This window comes from Pristis pectinata, chromosome 12 (genome assembly GCF_009764475.1).
Source record: "Pristis pectinata isolate sPriPec2 chromosome 12, sPriPec2.1.pri, whole genome shotgun sequence".
Lineage (NCBI taxonomy): Eukaryota > Metazoa > Chordata > Chondrichthyes > Rhinopristiformes > Pristidae > Pristis > Pristis pectinata.
Genome location: NC_067416.1, coordinates 28,944,084 through 28,957,103, shown reverse-complemented (window position 1 = coordinate 28,957,103; position 13,020 = coordinate 28,944,084). Strand labels below are relative to the sequence as shown.

Here is a 13,020-nt window from a genome sequence, read left to right as displayed (position 1 = left end):
ATTTGAATTAATGCAATTCAGCAGTCAACAGAAAGCAAAACCTCAATGATAAAGCAGCAGCAACACTAGTAAATGTGATGCAGGCAGCATTAACAGAAGTTGTAAAGCAGTGATTACTGGAATTTAGACTGTCATAAAGTAAAAGAACAGTTGGACTGGCCTGGAATTAACTGTCAAATCACATTTCAAAGACTGCTGTAAGGTATGGAACATGTCATTTAGCAGTTTATATTTGCTTCAGGAAACTGCAGTAATGCTTAAGTCCTTTGTTTCTGTCCTTTTCATTAAACAACCCCACCAACAAATTTCTGCCAATTTATTTCAGTGTAGGCCTTTCAGTCAAACTTCACATGTTTCATCTAATGTGGTCTGTAACATTCTCTTATCATTAAAAAAAATATGAATTGCCAGTCCTCCTCCTTGGTTAGAAACTCAAACACTCTTTTTGTTTTGAAGTCCAGCAATAAAACTCACAAAATGAAAAGCAAATGAAAAACAGTGTTGTAAGAAGTTCTCAAGTGCCTGTTTGCTTGGATTCATCAATACAAGCATTCTTTTCGCCATGGCATTTTTCATTAGATGTTGAAAACCATTCACCACAGTTGTATTATTTTCTTCCGTAGTAATATTTTCCATTTTGCTGAGTTTGTGATTGATATCTAGCCAGCATGTTTAGGATTGTTACCAAAATCCATTTTGGAGGCATAACCAAAAAAAAAAATCACTGATTAACCCAAAATTTGACAAAGTGGGAAAGATCATGAATTAAATATACTTCTATCATTAAGAAAAAAAATACAACTGCAGAAATACTACATGAACCACAATCAACCTGACACAATGGAATGGGCATCCTATTTACTTGGTAAAGTTATTTTCATATAAAACATTATTTAACTGGTTCTTAAAAAAAAAGTACATGCTCAGTAGACTGTCATCTTTATTGGCACCAACAAATGACTTGCTCTTTTTTTTAAAAAGGCAAGCATTGTAATTGCACATTACATCATTTTAACCTATGCTGCAAAACCAACTGAGTTCACCCACTTACTTGTACCAGGTGCCAACAATAGCTCCTCAGTGGCAGTTATGAACCTTCAATATTCATTGTTGCCAATGGCACTAATTTTAAGGCTGGTGCTGGGCTGTGCCACTCACACTTGTTAGTTACTGTTGATATTGAATAGTGGCATTGAGAACCCAGTGTCATAAAATCTCAGACCAGAAGCCACAGTTGTTTCTTTGCTGGGTACAATTTTCTTTCTGCCTTTCTATTTTTTTTTTATACATAGCTCATCTTATGTCATGTAAGAAAAAAAACAGTACTCCGTTCAGCATCTGAAATTGTGACCAACGCTAGGAACAATGAACTTAAATGTTGTTGTGGAACAAGAAACAAACATAGTAGTTATCAAAATTTATAATGAGCAGATTCTTTGTCAGCATCGATACAAATGACATTGAAGTATCTTGCATGTGTGGTGTTATGTTCCACAGAAATAAGCAGAAAGAGCCAAGAACATAGACAATGCATAATGAAGAATAACATTGTGTCCACTTTTTTGTAATAAATAATCTGCAGATATTTTGTTGAATTACCTATGCATGAAAAAATAGGACCATGGGATTTTCTTTCTTTCGTCAGGTGGAGAACCAATAACTAGAAATTCTAGTATAACATTGCGGATCTACTCAATGGCAGCAGCTGTGGGATACCAATGTCCATCTCAGTCTGAGGTCCAAAACCTTTGATACAACAGACCAAGCACTGGAATTCCCACAACACAAATGTGCTGCAGCATACCTCTTTCAGAAGCTGGGTTCAGATGTGCTGTGGTCATAAGGGCAGAGGGAGTTTTGAAGCCCTGCAATACTGGCATAGTGGAGTTAGAACTAATATTTGCAACTTGCACACCAGTGAATGGATCAGAACTGGTCATTTGGATATTGATAATGGGGGAAAAAAATCAGGAATCTGTCATTTCAATGTGGGGTGGGGTTAAGGTAAACTGAAGGCTGCAGTGTCTTTGTAGACAGCCTGGGATTCAGGTGATCCTAGATTTACAAGGGAACTTGAGAGAAAGTGGCAGGTGATTAGGTTGGAGGATGACAGTATATGGATGCACATTGGGAGAAAACCACAAAAGTGAATTTTTTAACCATCATCCTTATCAAGTAGGTGTCAGAATTTGCCACTGCAGTGCAAAGACCATGCTGCCCTAAGAGTGTCCTATACCTCACGGGGTAAATTGGTCAAAATTCTGCAATGCTTCCAACTTACGGTTGCAAGGAGGGATGGTTATCCTATGCAGCCCTGATGCAATACTGCATGTGGTTGCAAGGATGGTTCACACTTGTAAGTGCCTAGTGAGTTTCTTGGAGTGATGCAACACAACCTGGAAGCAGTCATTGTCACATTTTGCCATGGAAAAAGAAAATCAAATTTCAAGTTGCATCACATTGAAAATAAATGTTACACAACTGAATTTCTAGCAAGAATGTAGAATAAAATCTGATGAACTCTGTCCTGGTTTCATCTCCAAATGGACATTATTAAGTAATGGAAACCATAGCCTTGAAACTAGGTGTTCGTCCTCATTTATTTCAAAATAATCATATTATTAACAAATTAATAACCAGGTGCTCATGGGTCATATAGGTAGATCTTTGAATCATGTGTGTCACAATTACTTCTGTGGAATGAATCCAAGAGTAGAATTAGCTTGACTTATGATCCTGATCATTGTTATTATAGGTAAAAACTGAGGAATGAATCAGAGATACCAGTAACCAAACAGACAACACATATACCAAGCAGGCTGAAGCGTGTAAATTAGTCAAGTAGGCAAGGTAGCAGAAGTCTGTGTAACATCAGCATGAAGCAATAATTTCAGGTATTGAAGAAAAATGACAAATAGAATTAAAAACTACTCAAAGAGGATATCAATTAATTCAGAGAATAAATCCTCTAACCTGAAGGTAGAATACAAATTAAGTGCTGTTGTAAATTTAACAAGGCCAAGGATCAGAACTTTAAAAAAAGGCTGCTGATTCTCAAACAACATCAAATGAACAGGAACCACAATAATTGCCCTTTGAAAAAGCTTTCAGCTATTCACTTCTAAAACTTGAAATGCAGATAGATGCTCAGTGGAAATGATTAAAAGGAGAGATCTGCCTTTGAATGAAAACTATATTCTTCATCTGTAACTTCCATTCTGGTTTACTATAAATTTCCCTGTTTGTTAATAACTTGCTGATGCCGAGAAATAATTTTAACCCTGTGCACCCAAGCACCATGAGGCAAGTTTCAGAAGTCTGGTTGAGATTCTAAACAATGACTTCCTTCAGACCCTGACCACATTTTATGTAGCAACACTGTAGGCAGTGTCTGCTCATGATGACTGCAAGTAAGGATCAGCAGATCCCAAAAAAAGGTAGATCAGCTTTGTCTTTTTGATAAAAATTTCCTTGGAAATCAGAAAATACAGACAGTGCTTCTGCAGACCTCACATGACCCTATGGGCCTCCCAAGACATCACTGGATCCCTTCTCTTCCCTTATCATTCCAAGAATTCCCATCTTAGGACTGTGGATCTTGTGTGCTTATGTCACTGATGACAACTATGTGTGGGAGTCAGACCTGATGTATTTAAAATTGAATCACTTTAGCAAGTTGAAATAATCCTAGCAAGTACATTTCTTTTTGGTAAGGACTGAGAGACACTGTAAACATAATGGAGCAATTTTACAACTACTTCTCAACCAACATATTACAGATAGCTTCTGTTGAAAAGTGATTATATATCAGGTAGTAGAAAAGAACATTTCAAACACTGTTGGTATTTATCACCTTGCAGACAGCATTTATTTTTCAAATCCCCTGAGTGCTCCTGAACTTTTGCAAAACCATTCATCATAGAGGAAACACCTGTGCATGCATTCCTTTGAGATCAACACAAAATCTAGGATGCCGAGCTTTTAGGCCAGAAGAAGAAACAATGTGCTCTATAAATTTGTCAATTTTTGTAACTTCATTTTCTGGTGCACTTATAGTTTCAGATGAACTTACATCTAAGGCTGGTTGCTCATGTAATTAAATATTTTGTATCCAGTATACTTTTCAAACATGCAAAACCTCAACCTTCCAAAACATCACTAATTTCTTGACTGAAAGTTATGGTCAGTTTATTTAATTACATTAGTTGTTACCAATTAAATATCAAATTGAGAAGAAACTTCTAATAAAGAATTGTAGCTATCAGAAAAAAAAACTGAACATTCCTTCTCTAAAGCTGTAGTAGAGTTAAAGGACATCATTCTAGTTGACACTTGAACACATTATTAAGTTGGGGATAGAGAGTGGGTGCTGAATTGTTGAATGCAAGTTCCTGTGAACATATTTGAACAAAAGTTGAGAATAATGGAAAGCTTAAAGTTATTGGAATAATAATATATATAAAAAACAGAAGCTTCAGTATTTTGTATTTAATTTTAACTTACTACTTTTTCCAGTCACTCATGAAAACATTTCAGGTAGAGAATGGTTATAGAAATATGATGTGGCTTGCTTTCTGAAGAATAACATTTGAAACTTTGGTAGATAGCTACTCAAATTATACTACTATTTCTATTCCAATTATTTTAAAAATACATAACTGAAAGAATGCAATATGGAGACATTGGTATCATTGCAGGTACAAAATTATATTTTCTTCAGCTAAATATACTTTCCTTGTATTATAACTCAGTGGTAGCAAATTATTTGAGAAATGGACTAATTAGTACCATTGGGAAATATACTGTTTATTATACTTTGTTAGAATTTGTAGAATAAAACTTTGCCGAAAATAACATCACATCATGGGTTGCAGTGGCGAACAGCACATCCATCAGTTTTACAGATCCTGGTAATTGACATGCCACATTATGTATGCCTGATTTTAGCTTTGGGATTGGTGATTTGTGACATGTTATAAATTCTAACACCTTTTTGTCTGTACTCCCTAAAATTAGCTTCAATAAACTGGTTATTACTAACCAAAACTCAACATTTTGAGTGCATTAATGAGATACGATGTATTTACAAGTTAAAATTCAAGTACATGGATCATTCCTACTTATGAAAGTGAAGAACACCACACTGGAGAGCTATTTATACTAAACTAAAAATTTGATTGTTTATTTAGAAAAAAAATAACATAGAAGTTAAACTTCTAGACTAAAGCAGCAAGAGAATGCTTTTAACTAAATTTACTTTAAACAGTTTTAAAACATAAACATTCAGATGGCCATTAACTATAAAGCCTCGGCACTCCTCACCTGACCCAAATCCAATTCTAACTAGCTCTTCAGGTTTTACCTGAGATTTCACACTTCTTTCATATGGTACTGCCTCTAGCTGAATCTCAGGCCTAAAAAAAATGAGGGAATTAAGGCAACAGCATTTCTGACTTCAATGTCCTCCAGACACCGTACAAAAACAGAGCCAGAAGGTCTCCACCCTTAATTTCCTTTTGCTGCACTATTAGTTGATGTAATCCAATCTAATTTTAGCCTCCATCTGCTATATACATTTACCTTTGAAAATGTTTCAATGAGGATACATGCACTTAAGCCTAATGGTTAATTTCAACAAGAATTTTTCCTCAAGAAATGCAGATGCTGAAAATCTGAAACAAAAGCAAAAGAAAAAACAAACTCAGCAGCTAAGCAGCATCTGTGGAAAGGGAGAGACAAGGGCGAGGGCTGCTGAAGGGCCAAATACGAGTTTGTCCAGCCTCTTAGTTATCCCTCCACTCAGTGGTGAGTCAAGCGGTGGAGCAAGAGGTTGCCTTTCGAACTGTCAAGAGAAAGTAAGCAGGTTTTGGCTTAATATCAGACATTCAAGAGAATGATGTGGGTGGCAACAGTGACATCTAGCATGGCACCTCAATATAGTAGTTTAAGATGCATAATTCTGCAGGAAGAGATGCAATAAGTGCTTACTTTTGCTGACCAGATTTCTGCACAAAAACAGCTGCTTACAGATAAAGGTGAATAAGTACGCATTTCTTTTGTCATCTGGCATGACTCAGAATGAGCAGAGAGCACGCAGAGCAGAAGTTGCTGAAAGATGGGGAGGCGTGAATGAAGGGTTCTCACCAGGGCATCAAATTTACCAGGGTATTAAGGGAATAAAAAGTTTCTACCCATATCTTGGTCAGGCACTGCAGGTTTGAGCAACAAAATCTACTGGAAGAACTCAGTGGATCGAGCAGCATCTGTGGGAAGAAAGGAATTGTCGACGTTTCAGGTCAAAACCCTGCATCAGGACTCAGTACAGTTACACCAATGACTGCATTAGTGCTACCTCCTGCACCTGTGCAGGACTCACCCATTTTATCACCTACGCCATTAACTTCCACCCTGCTCTCAAGTTCACATGGGCCATTTCTGACACCTCCCTCCCTTTCTCGGTCTCCATCTCAGGAGATAAACTATCCACTGACTCCCACAGTTACTTAGACCATACCTCTTCCCACTCTTATTTGCAAGGATGCCATCCTTTTCTCCCAGTTTCTCTGTTTCTGCTGCATCTGCTCTCAAGATGTTGTCTTGTATTCCAGACATCTTAAATATCCTCCTTTTTCAGGAAGCATGGCTTCCTTTTTGCTGTGGTTGATGGAGCCCACTCTTACATCTCCTCTGTTTCTTGTACTTCTGCTCTTGCCCCACCTCCCTCCAGACAGAACAGAGATAAGAGTTCCCTATTCCTCCCACAGATGCTGTTCAACCCACAGAGTTCCTTCAGCAGATTGTTTGTTGCTCCAGATTCCAACAGCTGCAGTCTCTTGCATCTCCACTGCACGTGTGATGTTGGTGCTTCATTAAGGACACTCTGAATTACATCTGTTATGTAATATTATCACAAATGCAAAGTCAAAATTAGTCAAGGGCCACACTGCCAATGCCTGTCAAGGGACTTGTGAAAATTTACTTTTAAATGGCCTAGAGACAGGGTTCATTAAAATATCTTGAATGCAGGGCAGTAATGACTGCTCTTGATCTTTGTACATCACATAATATCTCAGGGACCACAGATTGGGCACTGAACATTTTCATAGGTGAAAAAGTGTTGCCAAATCCTCCTTTTGCAAGATCAAGCTCGGCTGGATAGGCAGGGATGAGTGGACGTGGCCTTGAAGCCCAATATTTTGCAAAAGGAACACTGCATGGTGAATGATACTATCCTGTCTGATCCCAATGTTGGGAATCAGACCAAAGTCAAAAGGGCAAGGAAATACATGTTTTTATTTCAATTTCTGGGGTGTGGTTGTCACTGGTAGGGTCAGCATTCACTACCCTCCTCTAATCGCCCTTAAGGTGCTGGTGATAGCCACCTCATCGAAATATTGTGGTTTTTCTTTGTGAAGTTACACCTCGGTGCTATTGATAGGGAGGTCTAGGATTTAGACCCAATGATAAAGAAGCCTGCTTTATCCTCATTGGTGTCAAGCTTTATGAATGTTTTCAGAGCCAAGCAAATGAAGAGTATTGCATCATACTCCTGAATTATGCAAGTGTCTTTTAGATTCTTCCACATTTTGACAAATGTTCTTTGCAATTTGCTTTCAACTAATTAGTTCTACATTTTATACCCTGTTTTTATACTAATATGCTAAATATTTTGCTAGGTTCCCCATTAACAACTGTTTCATGAGCATATCTAGAAACTACCACAATCTGGAAAGTACTTTTCCCCCTACATTTTTATAATTTTTCTGCAAAATTTTATTAAACTTTGTAAATTTTGACTTGAATTTCCAAATTGCACTGTTTCTACTAAATGGAGCACTATCAGCAATTGTAACCCATTATATTGTTGCTGCAAATGAAAAGTCAGTATTTATCCTAAATCTGCTCAAATGCAGAAAAACATTAAAATCAAAACACACAGAGCAACGCATCTAGCCCATTACAATTTTAAAACACAGTTATAATACAAGCCCCTTGTACATATGTCAGATCAAGCATTATTCTATGAATACCAAGAAAGCTTCATTCCTTTTAAGTCAAAGAATCGTTTCAGTACTGCACTGTGTTAGGTACACAGAATAATGTTCCCTCTCTGGGCATCCACTTCAGGTTGTTTCCAACAATTTTAGCTTCTCCTGTTACTCCAGTGACATCATACATTTCTGAATCTCAAAATATTGTGAATGAATGTAAAGCAAACTGCAGAAAAAAAAATCTCAAATAAAACATAGTTAATAGGTTTCCCTAGAAGGGTGGAGTGGGCTCCAATCTCTAACTCTGGACTAATCAACTTCCTGGAGTACAAGTGCACTAATCAGTTCTACTGAAATATTGTTCCATTAAGACTTGAACTTACATTAACAAATTCATAGGAACATAAACTAATATGCCACATGCACTGGATCCATCAAAAATACCTTTAAATGACTTTCATTTAAAAAAAATACCTAATATTCACATGAATTAAAAAAAATAACTTTAGTCAGTGCTTTAACCTACTTATCTTAAACATGGGCGAGCATTTCGGAGATAGTGACCACAACTCCTTGACCTTTTGTATAGCCGTGGACAGGGATAGGAGCAGACGATAATGGGAAAGATTTTAATTGGGGGAGGACTAACTATGACTGTATTAGGCAGGATCTTGGGAGTGTAAATTGGGAACAGATGTTCTCAGGGAAATACACAGAAGAAATGTGGAGGCTGTTTAGGGAACACTTGCATAGAGTTCTGGATAGGTTTGTCCCACTGAGACAGGGAAAGGATGGCAGGGTAAAGGAACCATGGTCGACAAGAGAGGTGAAATATTTAGTCAAGAGGAAGGAGGAAGCATACTTGAGCTTTAGAAACCAAAAATCAGGCAGGGCTCTTGAAAATTATTAAGGTAGCTAGGAAGGAGCTTAAGGAAGGACTGTGGAGAGCTAGGCAGAGTCATGGGAAGGCCTTAGCGAGTAAAATTAAGGAAAATCCCAAGGTGTTCTATATGTACGTGAGGAACAGGAGGATGACTAGAGTGAAGGTAGGACCGCTCAGGGATAAAGGGGAAAAATGTGCCTGGAGACAGAGATACTTTGCTTCAGTGTTCACTAAGGAGAGAGACTTTGACAAATGTGAGGTCATCGCAGCACAGGCTAATGTGCTGGAGCATGTTGAGGTTAAGAAAGGGGTAGCGTTGGAGTTTCTGAAAAAACATTAGGATAGGTAAGTCCCCGGGACCAGATGGGATATACCTCAGATGAGGGAAGAGATTGCTGGGGCGTTGATGATAATATTTACATCCTCCCTAGCCACAGGAATGGTACCAGAGGACTGGAGGATGGCTAATGTTGTTCCCTTGTTCAAGGAAGGTAATGGGGATAATCCTGGGAATTACAGACCAGTGAATCTTATGTCAGTGGTGGATAAGCTATTAGGGACTATTCTTAGGGACAGGATTTAGAAGCATTTGGAAAAGCATAGTCTTATTAGGGATAGTCAGCATGGCTTTACGAGGGGCAGGTCGTGCCTCACAAGCCTAATTGAGTTTTTCAAGGAGATGACAAGACAAATAGATGAAGGTAGAGCAGTGGATGTGGTGTATATGGACTTTAAGGAGTTTGACAAGATTCCCCACGATAGACTCATCCAGAAAGTCATGAGGTATGGGATCCATGGAGACTTGGCTGCATGGATTCGGAATTGGTTTGCCCACAGAAGGCAGAGAGTGACAGTAGATTGAGAATATTCTGCCTGGAGGTCAGTGACTAGTGGTGTTCTGCAGGGATCTGTTCTGGGACCCCTGCTCTGTGATTTTTATAAATGACTTGGATGAGGAAGTGGAGGGATGAGTTAGTAAGTTTGCAGATGACATCAAGGTTGGAGGGGTTGTGGCTGTCATAGGTTACAACAGGATATAGACAGAATGCAGAGTTGGGCGGAGAAGTGGCAGATGGAGTTCAACCCGGAAAAGTGTGAAGTAATGCACTTTGGAAGAATGAACATGAAGGTGGAGTACAAGGTTAATGGCAGGATTCTGAGCAGCATGCAGGAACAGAGGAATCTTGGGGTCCTAGTCCATAGATCCTTCAAAGTTGTCGTGCAAGTTGATAGGGTGGTTAAGGTGTATGGTGTGCTGGCATTCATTAGTCAGGGGATTGAGTTCAAGAGCCGCAAGGTAATGTTGCAGCTCTATAAAACTCTGGTTAGACCACACAGAGTATTGCGTTCCGTTCACCTCGTAATAGGAAGGATGTGGAAGCTTTAGAGAGGGTGCAGGGGAGACTTACCAGGATGCTGCCTGGATTAGAGAATATGTTTTAGGAGGAAAGGTTGAGTGACTAGCTTATATATGAAGTGGAATTATGCTGCATGTCATACCAATTAAGACCAAAAGAAATCAACTCAAATAAAACAGGTCAATGAATGTTTGATGCTGCCCCTGCAGGACTGAATTACCTTGAGGTAATCAGCACTGGTTGCATTCCGGAAAAGTATGGTCGATGAGGAAGTTCTCAAAGGGGTGTCTCCTGCCAACTGCAAATGCAAAGCACATGGCTGCTACCGGCCATCACCCTGCCCTTGTTCCTTCCCCTGCAGCCTTGACCATCATTACTTCTACCCTAGCCATTAGAAAACAGAAGCAAGAACAGGCCACCAGGCCCCTCAAGCCTACCCCACTATTCAATATGATCATGGCTGATCTATGATGGCCCAACTCCTCTTCTGTGCCTGTTTCCCATAACCCTCAACTTCCTGATCTTTCAAGTATTTATTTATCCACCTTAAATATGTCTAATAATCTGGCCTCCACCACCCTCAAGGACAGAAAATTCCAGAAATTCACTAACCTCAGAAGAAATATCAATGCACCTCAGTTTTAAAAGAATAGCCTCTTATTTTGTAGCTATGTCCCTTTGTTCATGACTTCCACAAGTGAGAATACCTACCCTGTCAAGCCCCTTAGGATCTTACATGTTTGAAATAAAGTCATCTCTCATTCTTCTGAACTCCAAGGAATTCAGACGCAAACTGTCCAGCCTCTCTCGATAGGACAATGCTCTCATCCCAGAAACAGCCTGATAAGTCTCTTTTGGACTGCCTCCAATGCTACTCTATTCTTTTTTAAAGTAAGGGGACCAAAACATGCACAGCATGTGCAGAGCAGTCCTGATGAAGGGTCTCAACCCAAAATGTCAACTGTTTATTTCCCTCCATAGATACTGCCTGACCTGAGTTTCTCCTGCATTTTGTGTGTGTTGCTCCAGATTCCAGCATCTGCAGAATCTCGTGTCACAGCATTCCAGGTGTGGCCTCACCAATACCCTGTACAACAGTAACAAAACCTCCCTGTTCTTAAACTCCAAACCCTTCAAAATAATGGCCAAAAATGTCCTGTGCCTTCTTCACTACTTGTTGGACCTGCCTGCTAACTTTATGTGATTCATCCACTAGAGCACCTAGATCCCTCTGAACTTCACTTATGTGCAGTCTCTCCCCATTTAGATAATAATCTGCCTTTTAAATCCTCTAACCAAAGTGCATGACCTCACTAGCCAATGACACAATGCAAATACCATTACTCTCTCTTCCCAAGCCCATTTCCCACTCTTTTGGGTGCCTCCTTGCCACTTCAGCTGATGGTGACTTAATCTTCCACTAATTTTAATAGCTGAGATTAATAACTGGCCCAATCAAATTTCTAGGCCTTCTACTCTAACATTAAGATAATAGAGAATATAGGACAAACATTAATCTTCAACTCATGCGGTAATGTCACAAATCATAATATCCAACCTACAGCAGACCTGTACTGGGCAAAAATACAACAGATATTTGGCATAAAGAGAATGTCTATTAGCATTTAGGGATTGAAAAGCTTTTTAGGTTATTACAGTTTAAATAATGGACCTCAATTAACAGCCATTTATAAGCAGCACTCAGAAATCAATCTAATCAATTTTCTTGAAATCTTTCCCCAAGCATATTTTTCATTGAATTTTCAAAACAATACTTGAGAAAAGCGTTATAGAATGAAAAGGAAAAATATAATTTTATGAACCATACAGAGGCAAGAAATACGAAATATACATGACAGAAACTTCTTGTACACCGTACATTCTCACCTCTCTCCAAATAAAAACTTTTCAATTTCACCATTTGCTTTCTTGGTTGCTATCTTATATTAATGCCTTCTAGAATGAGTTTTCCCCAGAAGTGGAAACACTCCGTCTATCAAAATCTTTCATAATTCTAATGACCTCCATCAGCCCATTCCCTTCCCTTTTCAAGAGAAGAGAGATATGGACCTGCATCACAAGTATTTTGACCCACCTCAAAAGTGTTGCCTGTAACGTCAAATTCAGGGGGAACAAATGCACCTTCTGGGTCATCTGCAAATAACAATGAGGAAAGTCAATCACAAACTAGAAAATACAGCAATATGGTTTCAAAATAGCATTAAACAACACTGACTGCTTAATACATGCACTTTGAAGGACCTTGAAATTTCATTCATCCTTTTTCTTTTTCTGATAATTTTTTTCCCCCCTTTCCTTTCTCCCAAGCCTACTTTCCCCTTTAGATTCCCATAGGTAATCCATGCAGGAAGCAAGCAAGTAAGTAGCTGGCTTTTTGGAAAAAATTAACACCTATTCGATCTTAATGACTCATTTCTGGGTGTTGTGACTTTGAATGAGCCACATGGAGACTGGAACTGTGGCTTTAAAGAGTCTTTGTTCAGCACAAGCAGACATTCAGGAGGAGATTTGGTGGAAGGCTCACTCCTTGACAAATCTCAATATTTTGGGTGTGAATAAATGGCTCCATAGAATTACATATTTATAAAGGGAGCACGTTTCAGCTGATAAGAACACCTCTGCATATTCAAGCACCTTTGCTGGAAATCCAGATCTCCAAATCAGCCTTCTTTTACCACTGTATTAGGATACGGCTCTCTCTGCAGGCAATGGTATGTATTCATGCAGGTACCCTTGTCCCAAATTAAAGATTCATTCTCATTTGTAT

At 38.8% G+C, this 13,020-nt stretch overlaps 1 protein-coding gene across 1 annotated transcript in view; it reads right to left on the bottom strand.

The window, feature by feature from the left end:
- Positions 1–13,020, bottom strand: part of LOC127577009 (kinase non-catalytic C-lobe domain-containing protein 1) — a 145,133-nt gene that overhangs the window by 101,932 nt on the left and 30,181 nt on the right. The window contains exon 3 of the mRNA XM_052027867.1: positions 12,328–12,386. Within this exon, the coding sequence (XP_051883827.1) occupies positions 12,328–12,386 (59 nt within the window). The remainder of the gene's footprint in view (positions 1–12,327; positions 12,387–13,020) is intronic.